Source organism: Drosophila tropicalis, unplaced genomic scaffold (genome assembly GCF_018151085.1).
Source record: "Drosophila tropicalis isolate 14030-0801.00 unplaced genomic scaffold, ASM1815108v1 contig_593, whole genome shotgun sequence".
Lineage (NCBI taxonomy): Eukaryota > Metazoa > Arthropoda > Insecta > Diptera > Drosophilidae > Drosophila > Drosophila tropicalis.
The window spans coordinates 21,262,154-21,286,045 of record NW_027173070.1 but is presented as its reverse complement, the minus strand read 5'-3'; the positions used below and the strand labels follow the sequence as shown (position 1 = coordinate 21,286,045).

Here is a 23,892-nt window from a genome sequence, read left to right as displayed (position 1 = left end):
TTCAGCTGTAGATTCTTACCCCTGCCGGAAGAGTTCCTCTTCTTCTAGAAGATAACCCAAGGAGGAAACTGCTGGTGGCAATTCCACATCATTCTTGGGCTTTGGCGGATCTGATTTGATCAATGGATGACGATAGATGTAGCCAGTGCGATAGCCAGCATTATCTAACATACGCATAAGAGCCTCAAATTCAGCACCGCCCACACGCCATTTTGGTGGACTACCCACTTTGGGTGTGGCATCATCCTTGCTCGCTGCAGCTCCACCATCTTCGGCACTAACAACGGCAGCGAATTTCTTCTCCAAATCCTCTGGAGGGCGACGCGATTGCTCATAGATAACCTTGCGCGATTCCTCAGGTATAAGCACCAGATTATCAACACCAACGGGCAGCAGTTTCAATTGCGTCTCACATGCCTGGACAATGTGACAGGCAGCAAAGAAAGCCTCCTCGATGGTTTCACCACAGCACAAAGCACCATGATTGGCCAATAGAATCACCTTGGAATTCGGTCCCAGATTGCGGACAAGTCGATTGCGTTCCTCCTCATCGAAGAGACCAGTATAGGCATGCGTGGTGATCTCACCCAAGACACAGGCATCCTTAGTCAGTGGCAGTAAACCCGATTTCAGTGATGAAATGGCCACCACAGGACTGCAGCCAATATAAATGGCGCAACGGATGTCAGGACGTGCGGCGTGCACAACAGAATGTAGGCCAAAATCTAAAAACAAACACAATTAAATCCTTCCAAAGTTTGGATCTCGTTTTGTTTAAACTTACGACTCTTATTAACACCAAAATTGGTTGTACCCTGCTCCACAATTTGTCCCTGCATATCCACCTTGTTCAAGGACGATGCAGTTATCTCATGGTACAACAGTCCATAGGGATTAACCAGAAAGTATTCCTGATCAACCTTTAGTCGAGCTGTTATCTGTGCCCCGAGACCTTGTGTCCAGCCATATAGATCCAATAGACGGAATGTGGCAGCCAATTTACATCTGAGTATTTTCTCACCCTTGGCATAGCCCATGGACTCGACGCCACGTATATCGTTGATGGGTACCATGCAGTTGGTGCTCTTAAAGACGCTGCCCACACGATTAACTGGCACACCGACAATATCCGACAATTGCTGGAGAATCCCACTGGCACCGGCACCACCCTCACGTGCCGAATCAACAATACGTTCGAGTTCTTCACGGAAAAGTCTCGACCCCATGATGGCCTCCACCCGTTTACGTCGTTCCATTTCACGCATATCCTGGGGGATAAGGGGAAGAAATATTTATTATAGCTGTGATTTAAATCGCTAGCTTTTGTTTAGTTGTTACCTGTTCAATATCCGCAGGACGTGCTTTACTGTTCTCATCGTCATCTCCTGCCGTTGGGTCTATGCCATTTTGTGGCGGTTGCTCAATTTCAGTCATCTTTCAATTAGTTTTTTCGTTTTAGGTTTTTATTACACTTTATATATTTTCCTCTTATATTGCAAATGCTGTAAATAATCACAAAAAAAAAAAGAATTTGTTTTAATACATTTAAATTGAATATAGAAATTTCTTCTTTTAATTTCCTACTTCTCACTTGGCTGCAAAATCTACAACTGCAGCATATAATTTTTTTTTCCTTGAGGGTGGGAGAGAGTAAGGCGCAACCACCCAAAAAATTATTTGAGAAAGAGAAAGAGAGAGCAAAGCAAATGGCAGAGAGTTAAAGAGAGCAAAGAGCATATAAGAGAGCCAAAGAGAAGTGGGAGCATATGTTTCTGTTTCGTGGTGAATGGCAAAAGAAAGACAGAACAAGCGAACGAACGAACGATGGGTAAGGCGAAAGCAATGGCCAATTGAAGGCGTGAGGGAGAAATTCTTTCTAATTTTGGGCTAAAATAAATTTTTCACTTAGCCTGACAGTTGGAAGGTGGTAGGTATATATAGAGGAAAAGCAAAGCTAACGAAAGATTCTTTGGAAAATATTTAGATTGCCTGCGCGAAGCCTATTTTAAGATCATCATCAAACACATGGAGAAACCCTGAAGAAGAGAAGTGGTTGGGGTTGGCGTTTAAATGAATAAGAAAGGGGGAAGAAAAAGAGCAAATGCTGTCTAAAATAAATAAAAGAAAAACATTTTTCAAAGATGTTTTTTTTTATCTCATCATTTTTGCTTTTATTAAAGATGTGTTGAGCGGGATTAACCTTCAATTTTTCTTCTAATCCAGAAAGAGAAGGATAGAGAGAGAGAGAGAGAGAGTGCGATAGAAGAAGATGATGCATAAACAATAATTACTATGACCCAATTTATACCCTCCCACACTATTAATCTTCTTATTTGGCTTATTTTCTTTTTGCATAATTGCAAAGAAAGTGTGATAGAGAGTCGGTGGTGGGCGGGTCGTTAACTTTACGTTTTCTCTCACTGCAAGTTGCTAATTATGATGTATTGACGACATGCATTTCGCATGCACTTTTAATGAAAACTGACAACGACGCGTCATCATTATCGTTGTGGCAGGTAATTGAACTCTCCTCCTTCCTCCGCCCCTTCAGCCGCTTCAGCTGCTTCACTCGACGCGATGCGTGCCGCCAATGTGCGTGGGCTTAGGCGGCAAAACGTTTTCTTTTTTTTAAGAAGTTTCTTTTTTTCGAGGTAGAATAATGTTGAATAAATGCTTTTTAAGTGACTACAAAACGATGATGCAGACGCACACACACAGGCAAAGTACATATGTGCGAGTGTATATGAGGAGTGAATGAGTCGTACTCGTAGTGTGGTGTAATGGAAGTGGGTGTACAATAAAACTTAACGAGGCAACGTTCAAGAGCGTAGGTGGGCCATCCCGGGGCCAGGTTATTCGGCTGCTGCCAACGCTGCCCTACAAAATTCAAAAGTTCAAACTGAAGATTTTAACCGTGTATGTAGGTGGAGAGAAAAGTGAGAGAGATAAAATGAATTTTAGTTGCATTCAAATTTAACATAAATAATATGCATTGCACCTACCTAAATGATGAAGCATGGCAACCCCTTTCTAAAAGCTAGCTTAAAAACTTAAAGATGAAGACAGACATTACTCGAGTCTTGATCAGCATAGATTGAAACCCCAATAATGGATTCTTAGTGGAGAAGTTCCTGAATTAACCTGTATCCTGTAAGTCTTAAGAAGAGGTTTGTTTCAAGGACCATATAAAAAGACCCACAAACTTCTAAAACTAAGCAAACTTTGCAAAAAATGTCAGAATTGGAATGTGCCCTAAAAAATATTGGCAAAGCTTGCAATAGCAGAGTCTCCGTTTTCCGATGACTAAGATGCCAAATTTAAAGCTTTATTCTTCCAGTAACAAATAAAATCAGTTTAATAAATTCGACAGAAAAATTGTTAATGCTACAAAATATGATAACATCTGATTTTTGAGTCTTAAGGATATGGAGCATTAAAATTGATAAGAAAAGTGTTATCTGGTCTCTGGATCTGACTTTTGTTAAAAATTTTCATATTATTGAATAGATGGTTCGAGCTAAAAAGGGAAAGGAAAGACCTTTAAAAAAAAAGTTATATGTAAGTAAAAAAGATAAAAAGAAGAGTTAAATCTTCTTCGAAGATAAGATATTCATCAGATATGAAATGATGTAAACTTTACAGAGATAGGCATTTTTTTATGTGTGAGAATGTTTTACAAACTAAAAGTTGCTCGAATATTTATGAATGTAAAAACCACTCAAAAGTTAATAAGTACTATTTCATATATTTCTCAACTTCGAGGCCACTGCTCAATAATATTAGTTTTTTTTAAACTAAGATTTTAATTTGAGTATTAAAAATATTATAAATACTTGATTATATAGTTTTAACTTAAAATAAATTACTCGTTTGCTTCCAAATATTTATGCCCTATCCATAGACAAGAGCTTTTGTTTGGTAAGAGTATTTAAAACCCCATTTTGGTAGTAAGTAATCGTGTAATTTGTACTGATAAGGAAACACTGGTTTCTACTTATGTCGAAATGTGTCAGCAAAATAAAAAAAAGTTTGCACAAAATTCAAGCACAAAATGCCAAATGCATTGTATTTCAAACAGTTTACTGAACTTTGGCCATGCATTCTGGCTCAATCGTTCATTCATTTATTCAGTCAATGCGTTTTCATGCTAGCTATCCCTTTCACTCTGAAATCGTTTTGTCTTTGACCTTTTTGCACGGAAGACAACAATTAAATTTAGGTGCAGTCATCGACGCCAAAGTGACGCCACGACGAAGACGTCGCCGCTCGTCTGACTTCGACTATTTGTTGACATTATGCAATTACATCACACTTGTTTGTGTTAGAAGGGACACACCCATCAAATATGTATATATATGAATATATAAATATATCATCTACACAAATTAGATTAACAGACACCTACAAAAAAAATATATATTTATATATAGAGGAACGTTCTCGTTTTCTCTTCTTTCTTATTCCTACGACGTTAATTAAAGTTCTTTTTTTTAGTTCCAAGTAAACTCAATTATCAGCGAACGCAAAGACTTACGTAATAGAAGTATACAGATGCTCTTAAGTGTGAAATAAGGTCAGATATGGGACAGAAAAGCAAATATGATTTCATTCAGTTTTAATAATGCAACAAGTCACTCAGCAAGCCAGCTAGCCCAGCCAGCCAGCGAACCAGCGGCTCATTCAGTTATTTCTCTCAGTCATTCAGTCAGTCAGTGGGACACAAACAATGATGATGATGTAGTCAGACAGCAGCACGGAATTGTGGCAAAGGCACCGCAATACATATTTCCCTCCCATATACCAGGGAACAATAAAAAGAATCAACTTGAATTATGTGTTCACAGTGTCTATATTCTACTTTATACTGACAATCAGTACTAAAAAGTTAGTATTCTTTCAATGCTAACTTGCTTTGTCCTCTTAAGATCTGTATTTAGGTTACATTCGGGTCCTTATTTCTGTTATTCTTTATATTTATTCGGAATTAGCACATTAATTCTATATCTAATTTGTGTCTATAATTTTAAATATTATGAATAGGTGAGTCTTATATTTAGCAGCTCATTTCTCTTTAAATAAATCAATTGGAAATATACATATAATATTCAAAGTTAAAGAATTATCTAACTAGGCATAATAAAATACACATACATATGAACATAAGGTTTAATTCAATTTGTGCAAATATTAAATTACTCTGTTGTATAAGTTCAACGCTGTAGGCCACTAGGAAGGCACGTACATCGTGAAATACTATACATTTATTTTGCGAAACATAAACAAACAAAATTTATTGCAAGTAAAATTTTGCATATCGTTAATTTCGCTAAACAAAATATTCATAAAAATAGTTGAAACTAGTAGAAACTTTAATATTTATTAGAAAAATTAAATTGAAATTCAACAATTCAAACTTAACTAGAGAAACTATAGAACTTCTATAAAATAGGACTGAAATTTATTTTTAAAATAGGTGGCAATATTTAAGTCAAGCTAGGCTAAGCTATATGTAGGCACCTCTAGAATCCCTTTGCTCTTAAATATATTATCCCCTTTTCCTTGTCCTAATCCTTTTCATTTATCTTACTCTTTTCTATAAGCCATTATTAAGCTGGCGGATTGCTATTACTTTTATTTATAGTCTTTTGACTTTTTCTGTACCTTCACTTTTTGATTTTCAGCAAATCTTTAGATAACTAATTGGTAGTTTTAAAAATATAGTTATTACAAATGCCTGCCGCCTCGAGCACTACTGTTTTCTAGGTTATAATCTGAAGCAAATGTCATTTTAAAAAACGAGCTTTTATCTTCGTTTTTTGTTTTGTTTTTCTGTTTTGCCGGAGAAGCCGTGGGGCCTTTTGGTCTGCTAATTTTGTTTGTTTTGCTAACGAACTGCTGCCAGATTGTCTGACTGACTTTATGTGTTTTCCCACTTCTGCTGAACTGGACCTGAGAGTATGTGCATGTCTACCGAAAGTCGCGTGCGAGTCGCGTGGCTTGAATTACAATATACAATCTCAAGACGAGGAAAATAAAAGAAGCAACGCCCATTGCATGGGAATTAAAGCAGAGAGAAGAGCAAACAGAAGACAGAGAGGGACAGCAGCGAAACGACTCTGATGGATCAAGTGCATAAAAATATATATAAATATACAACAAAATGCATATGAATATGCAGCAAAAAACTGACAGACAGACAGAAAGGCATGCGACAAGTTCGTCTTAAATGTATGATAAATCATCATCTCATACAGAACTGGAAGAATTTTCAATAGTCGAAGATGCCATACTCTTCGTTTTCCCTAATATACCAAATATTCTAAATGGTAGATGAATTCTATGCGAAACATAGCAAACCTATAAAGATAAATACATTATTGAGTAAGTAAATTATTGTTCATTTTTTAATGGGTTAGATATAATTAACCGATTTGGCAACAAATTCCATTCCTGACCTATCCTAAGTACAACCAATTCATGATTTAAGATATCGTAAAGTATTTTAGGGTTTGAATTACCTCAAGACATATTAAATTATACTAGATATACAGTATTCCAAAGCACTTCATATGAAAACCAACCAATCAGCCAAATCATTATGACCAATACCATTATGGCCATAATCTACTGTTAAAAAAATAAATGTACTTCATTGAACATTTATATTAAATTTAACTCAATTGAGGTGTTGATTCTTTATCAAAACATTATTATTTTATAATTTTAATCAATTTGTGATTTAAGATGAAAATTGGATTGGCTACACATCATACAACGATCACACACATAAAGATCAGTCTACAGTTTTGTTTTTCTATTCCAAAATTCTTTAAATCATTCCCAAAATTGTGTCAATTTATTTTTTGAACTGGTAAAAGGGTAAAAACAAATTTTTCATGCTTTTTTTCGCATGAAAGAAAAAAGAAAATTCATAAGTGAAATCATTTAATTGGTTTAAATGGAACAATTTTATTGGTCACCTTCACACATCACAAGAGTCAGATTGCATTGCCAAGTTTTAGGCCTTATGAACCTCAACTGGAAACGAATATACTCTCTCTTCTCTATCTTTGTAAAATTATATACTAATTTGCGTATGACAACAAATCTCATATGCTTTTATTTTGTTTAAGCTTCAATTTATTATATTTTCAGCTGGTTTGCTGTTGTTAAAGCCCTAAATTATATCTGTTGACGATTGTCTGTTTTGCTTTGTGTATGTAAACTTGACTCACTTGGCCCAGTGCCAAATGTTGTTTAATAAATGAACATATTTCTTGGTATTTTCTTGTAAGATTGCCAAATAAATAAAAGTACTTGAAAAGCCAACAAAAAAAGAAATCAAAATTTTATGCACTAATGCTTCAATGGAAACTAATGATCAGCAATTGGATTTGGAATCGAGATTTCAATCATTATTTCTCGAACTCTCTGTGACCTAATCTATGAGATGGAAAGTGACTGGAAGTAGGTAGTATACTATGACATCATATATTTAACTCACAACAGTTCAATGTTTTGTATGCCACCCTCCATGTCAACCTCATCCTCACCCTAAACTCAAGCAATAAAAATTTCAACCCCGTTTCTGAAGGAGCAGCCATCAGTCAAAGTGACGTCACTTCCTGTTATTAAGGATACTTTTACGAGTCGCGTGTGTAAATATTAACATGAAATTGCTCTGGCGCCACAATTCTGGCGCCGGCAAAATAACAGAGAAAAATGTGCCGCCTGGCGACAGAGCGGTATAAGGACACATTTATGAAAAGCCGGTGAAATGCAGGGCGTTGTCCTCGACAGGTATTTAAAGTTGTCAAAGCGGCGGTTACCAAGTGTTTGTGTGTGTGTTGGGGGGGGGAGGGGCCCACTTGGTCATTGAACTTGCCATTGACGTGTGCGTGCTATATGTTAGTTCAAGTTTCACTAGCTAATCGATGAGAGAAAGACACAGGGAGGTGGAAAGAGAGCGAAAGGGTGGTTCGGTAGATAGGAAAAACCCACACAAAACGCGACAGTAATTAGAGTACATTTTGCAGCATAAAAATAACGATTAAATTGCATTTAACAAGGAAGGGTACAGTTGGCTCTAAGGGGATATACACACATATGTACATATAAGCCTATAAGACCGAAAATAGTATACATAATTTGTAGGAACTGTTAAACACCAGCCGATACAAAAATATACCACTTTAACATTTTGGAATGACCAAATTAAAAGAAACTTCTAAAGAAAACGTTGTAAAAAAAATCCTATCAACGAACGAAATATTTTGTTTAAATTTGGATATTTTAGTATGAAGAATGATAAACCGTACATATGTATTTACCTATATATAACATATATGTATGTACATATGTATAGATTATTTTATAAACAATGATTTCTGCATTATTAAAATTGGGTAATGCCTTCTTTATTATTTGTTAATATTTTTATTTTTTATGAAAGCTATGTACATATGTATGTATATAATAATATAGTCTAATCCGTCTTGATCTTATAATGTTTTAACCACTGAAAAGTTTATATAACGAGTTATACATAAATAAAGCTGTGATTTAATTGCACCTCGAAAACTATTCAAGTTAACATCGTTCAAAGTTACACATCTTGGGAAGAAATAATTTATTTTTAGAGACATGAAAAACATAAACCCAGATGTCTACCAAATAATCATGGAGTAAAACATAACGACTATAATATACACTATTTTTGCTCTGCAAAAGGTAGTACTTTCTTTGTCGAATTTTAGAGGAAAAATAAATGAGTTCCAAAATGAAAACAAAACTCATTAAAATCAAGCGTGCAATATTTGGCACCGAAAAAATTATTAACTGTAAAAACAAGATGGTACACTACTACATTTTTATGGCCAAAAACGAAAACGGAGTTTTATTTTTTTATTTTTTACTTTTTTTCGCCTAGTTCAACGACCCATTTCTTTTATTTTTAAAGCGAACCGAATCTCTTTTTTTTTTGTTTTTTTATTTTAGCGAGTTGAAAGAACTGCCAATGGACGGATCCCCACTTGCTCTCATATGGCCCAGAGGCAAGTTTGTTTAACGGGGGTAAATCAAAATTTATGCACTACTATATATAATAATATGATACATATCGCTCACACACATGTACATACAGATGTATGTATGTATGCATGTATTGACAACCCAGACTCAACGCTTAAGTGGCATTTAATTTAATTTCCAGCTGAAGCATAAAACACAACACATAACGGAATGGAGACAGCACGATGGAGGGGAATGAGAGCGGAATAGGTGTAGGAGAGTTCCAAGAGCAAAAAATTCTGAAAGTAACCATAAGACAAAGGTCAAGCTTAATTGAATTAGAGGTGAAGTTATGCGTGTAATGCAAAAGGAAAGAAGACTGACATGAATGTGGCAAAAAAAAAACTATGCGAGAATAAAATTAAATTATAACAAAAAAGAAAGGAAGAGCAAAAGAGACAAATAAACAAGTCCTCCCCCAAAACTGACATCATTCAAACTTTGATTCGCTATAACGAGTATCATAGATAGAATGAGAGATGAGTACTAATATAAAAAAAAACAGTTGCTAGTCACGCTTGGTTTGTTGGATTTATCGTAAATATTACCCTACATAAATATGTATGCCAATTAAAATGTAATTAATTAATACAAACAACATTAACAACATTAGTTCATTTCTTTTGGATTCATCTTATTTGGACAATAAATAAAACTATATAGTCACATTACTTTTTTTGCCATCTTAGTTTTATTAAAGTCCTTTATATTAATATAAATTAGTTAATCTCAAAGCACCGATGGATGGTTTAAAGTTTTCTATCTCCAAATAAAAAATATATTGTTTTATTTTTAGAATTTGAGAAAACAAAAACATTTGAGAATCAATTCGGGAAAATTATCTTCAATTATGAAGAACTATTCAATTAAGCATTCAAGTTTTAATTTTGAATAACGATTTTGAGTTACATTTAATATTTTAAAGATAATTTTGGAAAATTAATTGCAAAATCTTTGAAAAAGAAAATGGAAATGTACACCAAAATAATTCAAATGATTGTTGTTGCAATAGAATTGCAATAACTATTATACATTTTCATAATATTTCGTTTCCTCTTTTTCCTCTTTTATATTGCACAAAAGATTCTCTCTTTTTGTTAAAAATTTAAATTAATTGAAATTACAGCAAATCTAAAAATATCAAAGAAGTTAAATTCGGCTATGCCGAAGTTTATATACCCTTGCAGTCCTTGACAATAATAATTTCACATGTTCAAAATTTGTTTTCTGCAACTCAATTCATTAATATACAAACAAAACAATTTTACTCTTCATACTATGTACAATTTGTTCTTCTTCTTCCCTCATTCCCTAAGCAAAGCAACGCACGCATACACATACAGTTTATGTAGCGTTGCGTCTGTGTGTGTATGCATGTGCTCTGTTGATTTGATGATGACGTAGTAGGCAGCAAGCAGAGCTGCCGGCAGCGATTGAACCGATTTATATAGACTGTAACTTGTGTTCTATTTATCCGATCAGGGTCAAATTTTGGGATCTGAGATTTTATATCAAATTCTATTATATTGGTAAATTTCATGGGGATACTCCAATTTTTGCAAAAATTTTTGTTCCAGAGCTATATGATATAGTAGTCCGATCCCAAAGATTTTCATACTTTATCTCACCCGGGTAAAAAAAAGCTCCCAAAAAAAATTTCATCCCGATAGCTCTTAAGATGGCTGAGTAAAACGCGTACGCACCGACGGACAGACGGACAGACGGACAGACGGACAGACGGACAGACGGACAGACGGACATGGCTATATCGACTTAGCTTCTCATGCTGATCAAGAATATATATACTTTATGGGGTCGGAAACGTCTCCTTCTGTGCGTTACAAACATCTGACCAATTTTATAATACCCTCTGCAAGGGTATAAAAATGAATAGAGAAGCTTGGGGAAGAAATGAATATATTCTGTATGTGTATCTATAGTTTGTCAACTAACACCATCCGGACAACTAACAAACTGACTGGTCCCCCCCTCTCCAGATACAATGTCATATCTGTGTGGGGGACTTGTTGGGAAGGGTGTGGCACCACACTCTCATTCACACACAAACGCATCAATCACAATCATTGCAAAATTTCAAAGGTAAATATTAGTTGATTTCTGTCAAGAGATAAAAAAAAAAACAACAACAAGCAAACATATCGCACAAGAGAGTCAACATTAGTTGAGTTCCCCCCTTTTAATACCCTTTTTTCGAAAGGTTGATGGGGCATATTGGCTTGATAAAACATTTTCAATTTTCTTCATAGAGGCTTGGACGCTGGACGTTGGAGTACAAAGGGTATTCCCAAGTCTTTACGATTGACGTTTTTATTGCTTGCACTTGTTTATAGTCAATGAGCGAATATAGCTGGCTAGGGGTTCGGATATTTAAATATTTTAAATCTTTACTTTATTGTTAGACTTAAATTGTTTTCATTTTAAATTAAACTTTGGGCGACTTTAAACGAAAAAACCTCGAAGATTGAAAAATGCAAGTTCAATGCGCTGTCGATTATTTAACAAACAACATTCAACAAAGTGAAATTTGTTTTTTTTGCCTTTTGTGCGTTTTTTTAATAGCCCTTGACCAAATCCATTTTTTCAGTTTTCACGTTTTCCAACTCACACACAGACACACACACACTTGCATACATACACATAGACAATGCTGCCGCCGCCTTTCGATGATGTCATGCAAAATATTTTTAGTTAGCCGCGCGTTGAAATATTTTTGTACTACTCGTTATTTTATATTGTGCGCTTTGGCCCCAGACATCGCCAGTGAAAGAGAGAGAAAAGAGACAGAAAGAGAGATCGTAAGAGACAGAGAGAGAGAAAGAGGGCAAAGGCAAGCAACAAACAAAACAATTCAAACTTTTCTACATAGTTTAAACATCATCAAATGGCAGGCAGAGGGTGGTGGTTGTGTCTGAGGGCGGGGGTGGCGGTACACACAGTTAGTCATGTGCCACAAATTTTTAGCATTTCTTTTATTTCGTGTGTTTTTATTTTAAATAAAAACTTTGCATGCAATTTAAACATTACAATGAAACAATTTGCATATGTTTATAAGCAACTATTTTTATTAACTGATGGCTGATACCATATAATCTTTAGGGGCTGAAACACACCTCTTTTAAATAGATTAGATATACATACACATATGTACATATATAATTATGTATAGTTAGAAAAAAAAAAATGGGTGAATTGAATTTAAAAACAACACGCACCCTTCGCTATTTGAATATTTGCAGCTTTTTTTTTCATTTAATGCAGTTACTATCATATGTTGACTTAACTTTTGTTCGATAAAGAAGATTGTAAAGATTGACAGAGAAAACTGCCAAATCAAAGGTGTCTTGCGCCTTCATTCTGTGCCACTACAATTCAAATCAATATGGCCATTTTAAAACGGAAAAATTAATCATTTTAGACTCTCTTAACTTGATTTTATTAAAAAAGTTTGTAACGTAAATCTTTCTCAATCAAAATGTAAAGTTATAGTTTGTTTTTTTGGTGAAATTTAACAAATTGTTCCAATTTGGTTTAAAACCCAAGGGATTTTGAAGTTATAGATGGTCAAACTAAGAAATACTGTATAGTCGAACTCTTTATCTGCGCAATCTTACACTATATACATATACACTCATGATGAATATAATAGGTACACCCCTTAAAATTAATTTTTTTGACTTTAAATTAGCACAACTTTTTTTCTTTTACCTTAATCACCAAAATTTAAATGCACATTTGTTTATTGAACATTTGTGTATTGTTTACCATAATTTGGAAAAGAAAAATTATTTTATTCAAAAGTTACAACAAAAAATAAGAAATTTCAGAATTTCGTGCTTGATGAAAATAATAGGTACACTTTAATTGACTAAGTTTTATTTTTTTTTTTTTGGTTTTGAAATCACTGAAAATCTATTTTTGTTTCATTATCTGATTAATATGGAATGTATCCACCTTAATTTTACCGTTACTTTTCTCATCCGACTGGAAATACTCTTAATCAAAGCTTGGCAGGACTCTATCGAAGTCTTCTTCGACGCACTCCCACAATTGTCGGTTGTTGCCACTTTTTTCTGTTCGAGACTGATCCTATAGCTCACCCCACAAGTTATCGATGAGATTCAGATCCGGAGACTAAGTGGGCTAGGTAAGAGCGACCACTATATTGACCTCTAACCAAGTTTTTAAAATTTTGGAGGTGTGTTTTACGTCGTTATCCTGTTGATAAACCCACCACAGGGACTTTTTTTCCTCTAAATATGCTAGCATAATATTTTCCAGGACATCCCTATAGTCAGCTGCTCCCATCATGTCAGATATTAGGAATATTGGATAGTGTTCTGACCAAGACAAACAACCCCACACTATAATATTTTTAACACCATGCACCACTGTAGCGGTGATCAAAGTTTTTGGTTATAGGGCGCCTTAAATGTTAGGAACAGTCATTTCCGAAAAGATAAATTTTAGTTTCGTTGCTAAGAAGGATATTAAGCCGGTTTTTTTGAACTTCAGATGCTGCCCATGTGAAGTAGTCGTTAAGAAATCTTTGCTACATGATCAAATCTTTGGTTCGCATCAAAGGAACCCTTCTTGCGATACGAACTGATAGATTAGCCATTTGTAGTCATATCCTAATTGGAAAAACATTAATATCATTGTCCATTTCGGATCCAATGGCTCTCAAGGACTCGAAAGTGTCCGAATTTCCTAGGTTAGGAGTGGTTTTCTCTTGACCCAGTTAGTCTCGTGATCTGAATCTCATCGATAACTTGTGGGGTGAGCTATAGGATCAGTCTCGAACAGAAAAAAGTGGCAACAACCGACAATTGTGGGAGTGCGTCGAAGAAGATTTCGATAGAGTCCTGCCAAGCTTTGATTAAGAGTATCCCCAATCGGATGGGAAAAGTAACGGTAAAATTAAGGTGGATACATTCCATATTAATCAGATAATGAAACAAAAATAGATTTTCAGTGATTTGAAAACAAAAAAAATTAAATATGACTTAGTCAATTAAAGTGTACCTATTATTTTCATCAAGCACGAAATTCTGAAATTTCATATTTTTGTTGTAACTTTTGAATAAAATAACTTTTCATTTCCAAATTAAGGTAAAGAATACACAAATGTACAATAAAGAAATGTGCATTTAAATTTTGGTGATTAAGGTAATAGAAAAAAAGTTGTGCTAATTTAAATTAAATTTTAAAGGGTGTACCTATTATATTCATCATGAGTGTATATCTATTTATAAGGTCTTAAGAAAGAATTTTGCGGTTTCTCTTTCATTTTTCAGTACAAAGTTGCCCAATTAGTGCTTTAGTCCGGAAGCTTTTGCAAAAACGTCCTATGCTTAAATTTTTCAAAAGCCTTTTCGTAAAACAATAAATCTACTATAAGGATAAATTTAAAATAAATAAAATATTTAAAATACAATTCGATCTAAAAAGACTTTAAAACATTACTGTTACACTTTACAATTACTTTTGGGCTTGGTTGCGTCATAACAAAATCATAAATCCATAGATTTATGTGACACCCGTGATAGACAAGGTGATATCAAATAGAGTAAGGCTTGTCCAAACAATTAACAGTTTTTAATATAATGTTTAATTTATTTTATTTTCTTTAGTTTCAATACGCATGACTAAAAGACCGCGCCTTCTTTTTAACGTCAATGAGCAGTTAAACACTTTAATTGAAATCTGTTTAGCAGAGGATGAACACGCATATTAATTATAGACTCTTTAACATCAAACTCTTTCTGGTTTTGTAATTACAACGGGGATCATAAAATTGCTTAATAGTGCGTAGAAAAATACATCAAATGGGAGTTTTTATGCGTGAAAGCACGAAGGAAAGGAAAAAAATGAGAAGCACAATTAAATGTTAATGTTATTGCTTTAAATGTGCAACTATTTCTTGGTGTTAATAAATAATTTCATTTTTTTTTTCTTCAGTGGTCTGAACATGCAACTGCGGCTTTGTTTTTGCGGCAAGAAACAAAAACATGTGATGGGCCTCTTTTGTTGTTGTTGGTATTGTGGTTGTCGATGATGGTATCGAGCAATACCGATTATGTAAGCCGCCTTTCGTGTTTCTCTCGATATTTTTTTTTTTTTTTTTTTTGCATTATGAATTCATTTATGCAGTAACACGTCGAGCAGCCCCACCTCTTCCTCTCTCTCTATTGTAGGCAGCTTCTTCTTTCTACATTAGCCCATTGTTAGTTAGTTATTGCAAAATGTTTTGTATAAAGTAAAAATAAGATTTCTGTATTCATAACGAAGATCTGCCAGCAGATCTATCTACATTTTATACATATATAGTCAAATTTTTGACAATTTTGTGCTAGATAGAGACCGAAAATTACATCTAATTTCATAGTATTTACTTTCAAATTACATTAATTACAAAACAAAATTGTTGCAATTTACTTTAGATCATTTCCCACGCCCCATTCACTCACTCACACACAACACACACACACACGACACTACACACAACAAATGAACCTCCCACCGCATTAAGAAGAAGAGAAATAAAAATTAGCCTAAATTCCAATTGAAATTTGGTTCATCAGACAGCGAATCCAACAACATCGAGGACGGGCGACCGCACTCCAACCATAATAACAGAAAGCCCTTCAATCACTTTCAACCCGTTTCCACGACATACACACACACACACACAAAAATAAAACACAAATACTCACAGCAATCGCGGTATAAAACTAAAAGCCGACAGCAGCAGCAGTTTCGTCTGATCTGATCTGATCTTAATAGAAATCGTTGAAATTTTTCTAAATATTTTTCTCACAAGTTCCTTTTTTCTTGTCGCCCCTCCATTTTGATGACTTTTCTATATAATTATCTGCGGCATTGTCGCCATGACAGCTAAAAACGAGTTAATTATTTTAAAATTACTTCTTGAAATATTTTCTTTATATTTGTCTCTGGTTCATAAATCAGTTAACTTTTATTTCTGGATCTCGTTTAACATTTTTGTTAAAGAAACTTGCAGCCGCCTTAAAGTAACTTAAGATCTTGATCAAGTGACTTTAATAGGTCTAATGGCTTAAATGATATATGTAACTTGTAATATTTGTTTTTGTTGTAGTAACTGCAATTTATGATACGAGGCTAAGTTTTGAATATTTAATTTAAATTAAATTTTACTTTTATCCAAAAATGTTATTATTAGACATTATGATGACGAAACGTTAGATTTTATTTGATGAAAAGTTTTACAACTTTATATATTTTTGAGTATTAAAAATTGAACAAAAAATTAATGAGATTTTCGTTCGGGCAAATTGTAGTCAAAGTTTGCAGGAAGAGTGGCCGTTGGCTCAGCACATAGCCCATTTCGCATTTATCTTAAGTTTTTTTAATTTTCAAAGCCTTCTTTTATTTTCGGCTTTTAAAAATCAAAAATGTCTATTCCCTCTTTTTATGGTAGAGTATCCAAATTATTTTTTATACTCAAGAGCAAAGGGAGAGCATTACTTTGTGGCTTGTCTTAAGAAAAAACAAAAATAAGATTGATGTTATATGTTGCAGCAAGAGTCGGTTCGGTTGGTTGTTGTTGCAACTGTACATTTGTTATTGCTTTGCGTCTCATTCAGCTCCAAGCTGTTGGCTTGCTTTGTTGTCATTTATCTCCTGCTCTTTCTCTGTCCCTCTGTCTCTTTCTCACCAAGTGTCTTTTATGTTGTTGTTTATTGATGAGCTGCAGTTGTTGTTTAGCCAGCAGCAGCAACAACAACAGTAACTGCAACATCTCTTTTTAATCTTACTTATTGCATGTGTGTCTCTCTGTTGTCTCTGTGTTCTGAAGCTTGGCACGTACGCCTCTTTATTTATGCTTGGGGGCAGAGACAATCCGACAGACAGACAAGTCAAGACGAGTGAGACGAGACGAGACGAGTTCCAACAACAGCAACATTGAGTTAACGTTTATTTCTTTTCTTCTTTGCTTTCTGCTTGCTTTACTCTTGGACTTTTTGGTCTCTTTTGTGCCATCAATTTTCCAACCCACTCTCCCCACCATCTATGAATGCAAGTTGCCTAGACACATTTCTTTTTGATACCCTTTCAGCCACCGTTGAGGAGGTCAGAGTATATTGGCTGGAGTGGACAAGAAAATAGGCGACTGACTTTTGACAATGGGTAGTTTGGTGAATATTTTTTTTAGACACTTGAAATTTCTTGGCTAGAATTTGTAATTAGTGTTGGTAAACCGTACATTGTTTACACTAAATATGAACATTTTGTACCGAAATATATTTTGGGAAATAAATTTACTAAAGTTACTAGAACCGTTTAGCAAGAGCTGGGAAGTAACTTAAAAATTAAAAAAAAAAAGTTACTAGAAATTTTACAATTGGAAACTCAAAAAGTCGGAAAAATAATACGTTTGTTAGTTAGTGTTGGTAATCGTTCATTTAAATTAAGTTAAATTATGCCACTTTGGTAACTACAAAAAATAGTAAGAAATTAATAATTTAATGCCGAGAAGTATTCAGTGTACAATATTTTAAATGCAGTCATATTAAGTATGCAGTTAAATACATATATACATAAGTGAGAGCGATTTAGGTCAGTTTGATTGTATGTATACAAACATATGTGAGGTTTATTTTATGCGTTCTGTTATAGGGTACATTAAAGTCGCATAGGCTGTCTTAAGGTACTGACTGGTTTGTTTTTGTTTTTATATTTTGTTTTTTGGTTGAGTTGCAACGTTGTCGGACTTCATTAATCAATTCAATGTCACAATTATGCAGTTTAATCTTTACAATTTCGTATACTTTTTATTTTCCTTTGCTTTTTTTTCTATTTCTGTTTCGATTAATCATTAAATAAAAGTGACGTCAGAGGAAAATTAGATAACATGCAGAGAGAGAGAGAGAGAGAGTGAGAGAAAAATAGAGATAGAGGTTTAATTAAAAACCATCAAGTTAAGACTTCTAATCAATCTTACAGTGAGCAGTAGCAGTAGGATTTTCACATCGTTTGCATTTCTCCAATTGGAAAAACAAAACATTGTGGGACAGCAAAGAGAGAAGATGAAAAAGAGAGGCAGAAAGAGAGAGGTAGACACACCCTAAAAATTAAATTTTTCACATTTAGTTTATGTTATGTTTTTCTTTCTTTTTTGTTTTGTCTCTAGTTGTTTTTGTAATTTTTTTTGTTTTGTTTTTAATTTCCCTATTTCCGTCAACTAATTTTCATTCAAACATTTTCTATTTTCTTTCACAATTGTTTACAGTTTTAACTATGCACTTCCTCCCACACAAACAGACACAGACACGAACACATACAAATTGGCGCTGTCTCCATTCACACACACACACACACACATTTACATTTGTCACTTGGCAAAGGAAATTCATAGCGGCAATTGACAATACACAACAAATTCAACGGTTTATTTCAGGGACGGACTAAATTTGATCTTTCAAATTACAAAGCCAAACAATTATTTAACTTTTTTTTTATTCAGATCTCAGATTAATTGTCGAATTAAAGCAATAAATCCAAAAACATGAAAATAAAATTCAATAAAATAAGAATTTTTTAAAATTATTATTTTGACAATATTTTTTTTGCAATATTTTTTTTGTACTCTTTATCGTGGAGCTTTAACATTTGCATTAGCGAAAAACAAACAATATTATAAAAGAAGACAAACTAAAAAGAAACAAAAAATGATCAAGCATTAGCCACAAATTATTAACCTCTATCTATCTATCTCTGTCTATCACGCATAGGTTAGTTACTATGTATGCATGTGTGTTTGGGGTAGAGGAAGCGCAAATTCGAATTAGCAACAAAATACAAAAAAATGCTCGGCAAACAAAAAGAGTACAAAATAAAAATTATTTTCATTTTTGATTATCAAGTGTGTATGTGTGTGTGTGTATGCTAAAGATGACGTCATATGACACACAAATACCTGAATAAAAAAAAATTATCATGCGATTGCAAAGAATCAAAAGGGAAAAAAACGGAAAGAGTGTGGAGAGGTAGAAGGAGAGATAGAAAGAGACAGAGGGCAAAGTCAATTTACCCTCCCCACTTTATCCACATGATTTTTTTTGTATTTTTTCCAAAATGACGAACAAACTAGAAAGAACTCTGAAAGTGTGCGTGAGTTGAAAATACACACAAGGAAAAAATATGAATAATATCAACTTGATGTCGATCTTATCAATTTAAAAGTTGCTCTGTACAATCGGTTTATATAGAGAAAGTATGTGAACAATCAACGTTATTACGTGACATATCAATGAGATTTAAATTTTATTTTATTATTTTTCTCTTAATAGATTACAAATTGTAAACTTCGTATGTGGTTTTAAATCGTTAAGTTTGACTTTTACTATTTGAAATAAAATTATCAAATTAAAAATGATTATTAAGATGGACTTTTGATAAAAGTTTTCAGAAAAAAATCGTTCCTTTTTGTTGCTCGTAAGGTTACATGGATACACAACATTTAATGTAAACTCTATCCGGTACACTTTCCCGCCCATTTTTATAAATTTGAGTAATACTAAAAACCGTGAAAAAAATTACCCCTTTCGCTCCCTACTATATTTATTTATAACAAATGTTTATTTGTGAATCTATTTCTTAATAATCTTAGATTTTCTTTAGGTTAAGCTATAAAAATTAAAAATATTTAGATTTCTATGACAGTATCTTAAATATCATATTTTGTAATATTTGTAGGGGGAGAGATAAAGTATAAATTTATTATTAATCTGCAGATGAAATTGGCAATTTCGGCAAGAAAGAAAAGAAAAGCAAATTTTATTTGCAGTGCTTTAAATTTTATTTTCCATTTGAAATTTTTATGACCATTAAAATTGCGCTTTTTTGGTCGTAAAAAATTGTTTTCTGCTAATGAGGTCAACAGTATGGCAAAAATGGCTGAATAAAAAAGGCAACACTAAAAGCAACGGCTCACTTAGTGCAAAACGGTTTTTTTTTTCTGTAAGAAATTGCACACTTACGACATGATGGACTTTGATAAAGAGAAACTTGACAATATATTTTTATGATTTTCATGGGGATCGAATATACATATACATATAATAGAATAGTTTTCGATTTAAAAAAAACTCAAGCCCATTTTGCTTCGATATAATCGAAATTAGGTATAAGCGGTTTTTATTACTATTATTATAAGTATATGGATATAGTTGTAAACTAACAACCTTACTATATTTTACAAGCACTGGCAAACTAACGCCTTCGGCTTAGACGAAAACTACATCCAATGCTACTACTAGCCCCAAATGACTGGGTCACTTAGACAACTCACCTACCGATGGCTGCATTATTTCTTACAATTTCCTGGATACATATGTACATACATACATACATACATACGTACATAAATCTTTGTATGTGCGTACATATGTATGTATGTACATATATATGAAAAATATTACGTACAAATTTAGAATTAGTTTGGGAATTTTTAAATTTCCTTAAATGTACTATGAAAAGTTCCCCATTACATTTGAATTTGACCTTAATCCAAATTTGCGTAGAAAAAACGACATTAAAAAAGAAAGGCAGTTAATTAAAAATATGAATGCTTTTTTCCCCCACTGTAAAGCCGCCCCTTTTTGGCATATTCTAGCTTGCTTTTGCAACTTCTTCTGCTGCTGCTTGTCAAATCTTGTGTAAACAAGTTTCCAATATTTACAAATCTGTTTATCACTTGTTGTGTCGGCTGGCTATAAGTACATATGTATGTGAGTGTCTGTGTGTATTTTACACTTTATTTGCAACAACCTGAAAGAAAAACTAAAGACAAAATGTGGGTCACAGAGTCGAGAGGGACAAGACAAGGTGGCAACAAACAGATGCGCCAGAAGTTAGAGAGCAGCAGACAAATGCATTGGACACACATACATACATACATGTACATACATACATATGTATCCTGAGTAACGAAGATTTTGAAAAAAATTCTCCATGTGTGTGTGGGAAAAACTAATTACTGATAAAGCAGACTTACTTCTGGCCAGTTAAAATTGAGAAACCTGTTAACTTATGATGACCATGACATGTAACTGTATAATCTAGAAAGTCAAGAGAGCCACTGAGAATAGAAGAAATGAATCATATTTTCAATAGATAAAGAGAGAGAGAGAGAGACTAAGAACACATGGAAACCACCCCAAAAGGAGGAAGCCAAAAAGAATATAAAACCAAATAACCATCAAATAATTTAGTGAATTTGTTTAACCAAATTACAAGTTCTCTTTGCAGTTAAATATATTCATACATATACATACATACATACATATGTATGTACATGTGCATGTGTACGTGTATTCTAGCGGTAAACGTTTTTTTTATGTTTTGATGCCGTCATCGTCTAGCTATCTCTTTCTGGCTTTGCCTCATCGCAACTATACTTGTGTATATGTATATTTTTGTAATAAATTTAAAATTTATTATTAAAAAAGACTTACCTATTTGATTTGGGTTATAGTTGCTGTTGTTGTTATACTTTTGCTTTTCTGGCCGTTATTTATTGTGATATTTCTTTTCGGCTTTCTTTCGTCAAAAAAATCTTCGTTGGCGTGAGTTGCGTTGCGTTTATATTGCCTCTGTATTGGTGCGACGACGACGAAGGCGAATGGGCAAGAAAACAAAATCAAAATTAAACACAGCTTCTCCAAAAATTTCCCTGTACAGCAGGTATTTATTTAAACTCAATGACTAACTAAACTGACTGACTATCGAAAATATATAATAGTTTGCAATATGAATAATTTTAATACATTTTTTCTTGTTGCTTTTTAAAGTTAAATGAATTCCGATTCAAATCAATTGTAGCTGTACATGGTATTTCTGGTTAGACTGTAAAAACACTTTCCAACACGAGTGTAAGAGAGAGACGGCTCTATAGAGCAGTTGTGGAAAGTGACCGCAAAGCGGACTGGAAGACTGGAAATTGTATCATCCTGCAACGCCCAAAATATTAACAACGAATAAATTAATGAAAAGAAAAACACAAAAAAAAAACTAAACCAATGCGTTGCATAAAAACCATTGCCCAATCACAATTTGCATATATTATTCTGTATTTCCTTTATTTATTTGGTCTGTTTCCTTTAAGGTTTTTCTCTCTTTCTCTCCTTTTGCCGCACTTTTATGTATTCTGCACACAAAAACTATGTCAATTTAGCGCCACAGCCGCACACTCACACAGATGCACACACGTCGATTATGTCATATTATTTAATTTATACACACTTTTTGGTACACACACACACATATATATATATATATATATGTACGTATGCTTGTATGTACATCTATTTCATATATGTAAATTAACGGCGTCTCGTCAACCGGCAATGGCGTGAAAAATCGATATGGCTGCGCTTTTAGTTATTCTTGCCCGCAAAGGGCCTTTTCCGGCTCAATGGTTTAAACACAAAATTAAACTTGGCAATATTATTTGCCGCTTACAAGAGCACGAGCTCAAAATATTTGTTAATCGCACAAACCACCGGGTGCTTTTCCAGGTACACTACACTCAGAATCACTTTAGGCTTGTTTTCCATTTCACCATTGTTTTTTTTTTTTTTTTCGTTTTTAAATTATTATTTTTAATTTTAGTTTTCTTCCCTATTCTGCTTCTCACCCTTTTTTATCCAAAAAGTTTAAACAAATTCAGCGACAAGCACCCACGACCGCTTACCTAGAAAACAAAAACAACAATGAAATACAGTGTGACCACCTTTTACCAAGAAAGCCTGCTTTGCACTGAATTCCACAACAGCCGGATCTGGCCGGAAAAAAAGCTGAAATGCGCGAACAGCTCGATTAGGGGGATCAGGCGAATACAGGTTCGCTCAAATAGGGGGATAGCGGATCTCTAACGATTTTTAAAAATTCATTTTGATAAAAAATACACATTTTGAAAATTCGTAAAGTTAATACGCCTTTGGACTCTAAGAAAAGATCTACTAGAACCCCGAAAAACTGCATACCACAAATTTTTTTTAATTTGGTCTCAGCATTCAATTTAGAGCCAATTAAAAAACTTAATTTTGTATGTATTTTTACTTGAACTAGATAGTGAATTAAATTTTTTGATTGAAAATAATTTTTATTTTTTTGGCTCAAAATAAATCTTACTTTTGAAAAACGGCTTCTGTGTTAAATATTTTCTAAATATTTTTGCACATCCTTAAAAAGGACGTCGAGGACTAACCCTCCATAATTTTTTTCTTATTAAATTACTCAAAACTAATTTTCTTGAAAAAAATTTCAATTTTTTTAAATCTTTCCAACAATGCATAGATGGTATTGAATTAAATATATTGGTGTAATCTGTTCGTTTCTAATTGTAAGTCCTCTATAAATAAATGATCCCTGATTTTAATGTTTTCATAAAAAACTTTCTATTAATACATTTTTGCCACTGGCAAAATCCAAAGACAGATAACAAAAAATTCTTATCACGACAAACGACTAAAATTCAGAATATTTCAAAATTAAATCATTGCTCTTAGAGACATTATCTCAGTTGCAAGTGTGAAGAGGATTAAACATATATATATATTTTCTGGATTACTTTCCAAAATGAGAGGGAAAAGTGTCTTTCCACTTGTTGGCCTCTTCCTTATTCTTAGTTTCCAGCATGTAACCTCTGAATCTCTTCTCCAAATGGATGATCACGGGGTGAGTCGACAAGTGAATAGTACAAGGTGAAGTTCAATCTGATTGATAAATCTGTTTATATAGGAGTGTGGATGGCCACTG

General features: G+C 33.6%; 1 protein-coding gene and 1 long non-coding RNA gene across 6 annotated transcripts in view; one reads left to right on the top strand and one right to left on the bottom strand.

Moving 5' to 3' along the window:
- hts (adducin 1-like protein hts) overlaps positions 1–22,884 on the bottom strand; it is a 37,841-nt gene extending 14,957 nt beyond the window's left edge. For all 5 annotated transcript variants that reach the window (XM_068291629.1, XM_068291628.1, XM_068291631.1 and 2 more), the window contains exons 1-5: positions 22,769–22,884; positions 21,588–21,725; positions 1,339–1,502; positions 785–1,268; positions 20–725 (exon numbers count right to left, since the gene is read on the bottom strand). In XM_068291629.1, coding sequence (XP_068147730.1) covers positions 20–725; positions 785–1,268; positions 1,339–1,434 — 1,286 coding nt within the window. In that variant the 5' untranslated portion in view covers positions 1,435–1,502; positions 21,588–21,725; positions 22,769–22,884. The remainder of the gene's footprint in view (positions 1–19; positions 726–784; positions 1,269–1,338; positions 1,503–21,587; positions 21,726–22,768) is intronic.
- On the top strand, positions 3,308–9,613 carry LOC137577703 (uncharacterized). Its single transcript, XR_011032454.1, has 3 exons — positions 3,308–3,558; positions 8,998–9,144; positions 9,212–9,613. It is a non-coding gene; the product is annotated as an uncharacterized lncRNA (long non-coding RNA).
- Positions 22,885–23,892: the final 1,008 nt, after the last annotated feature.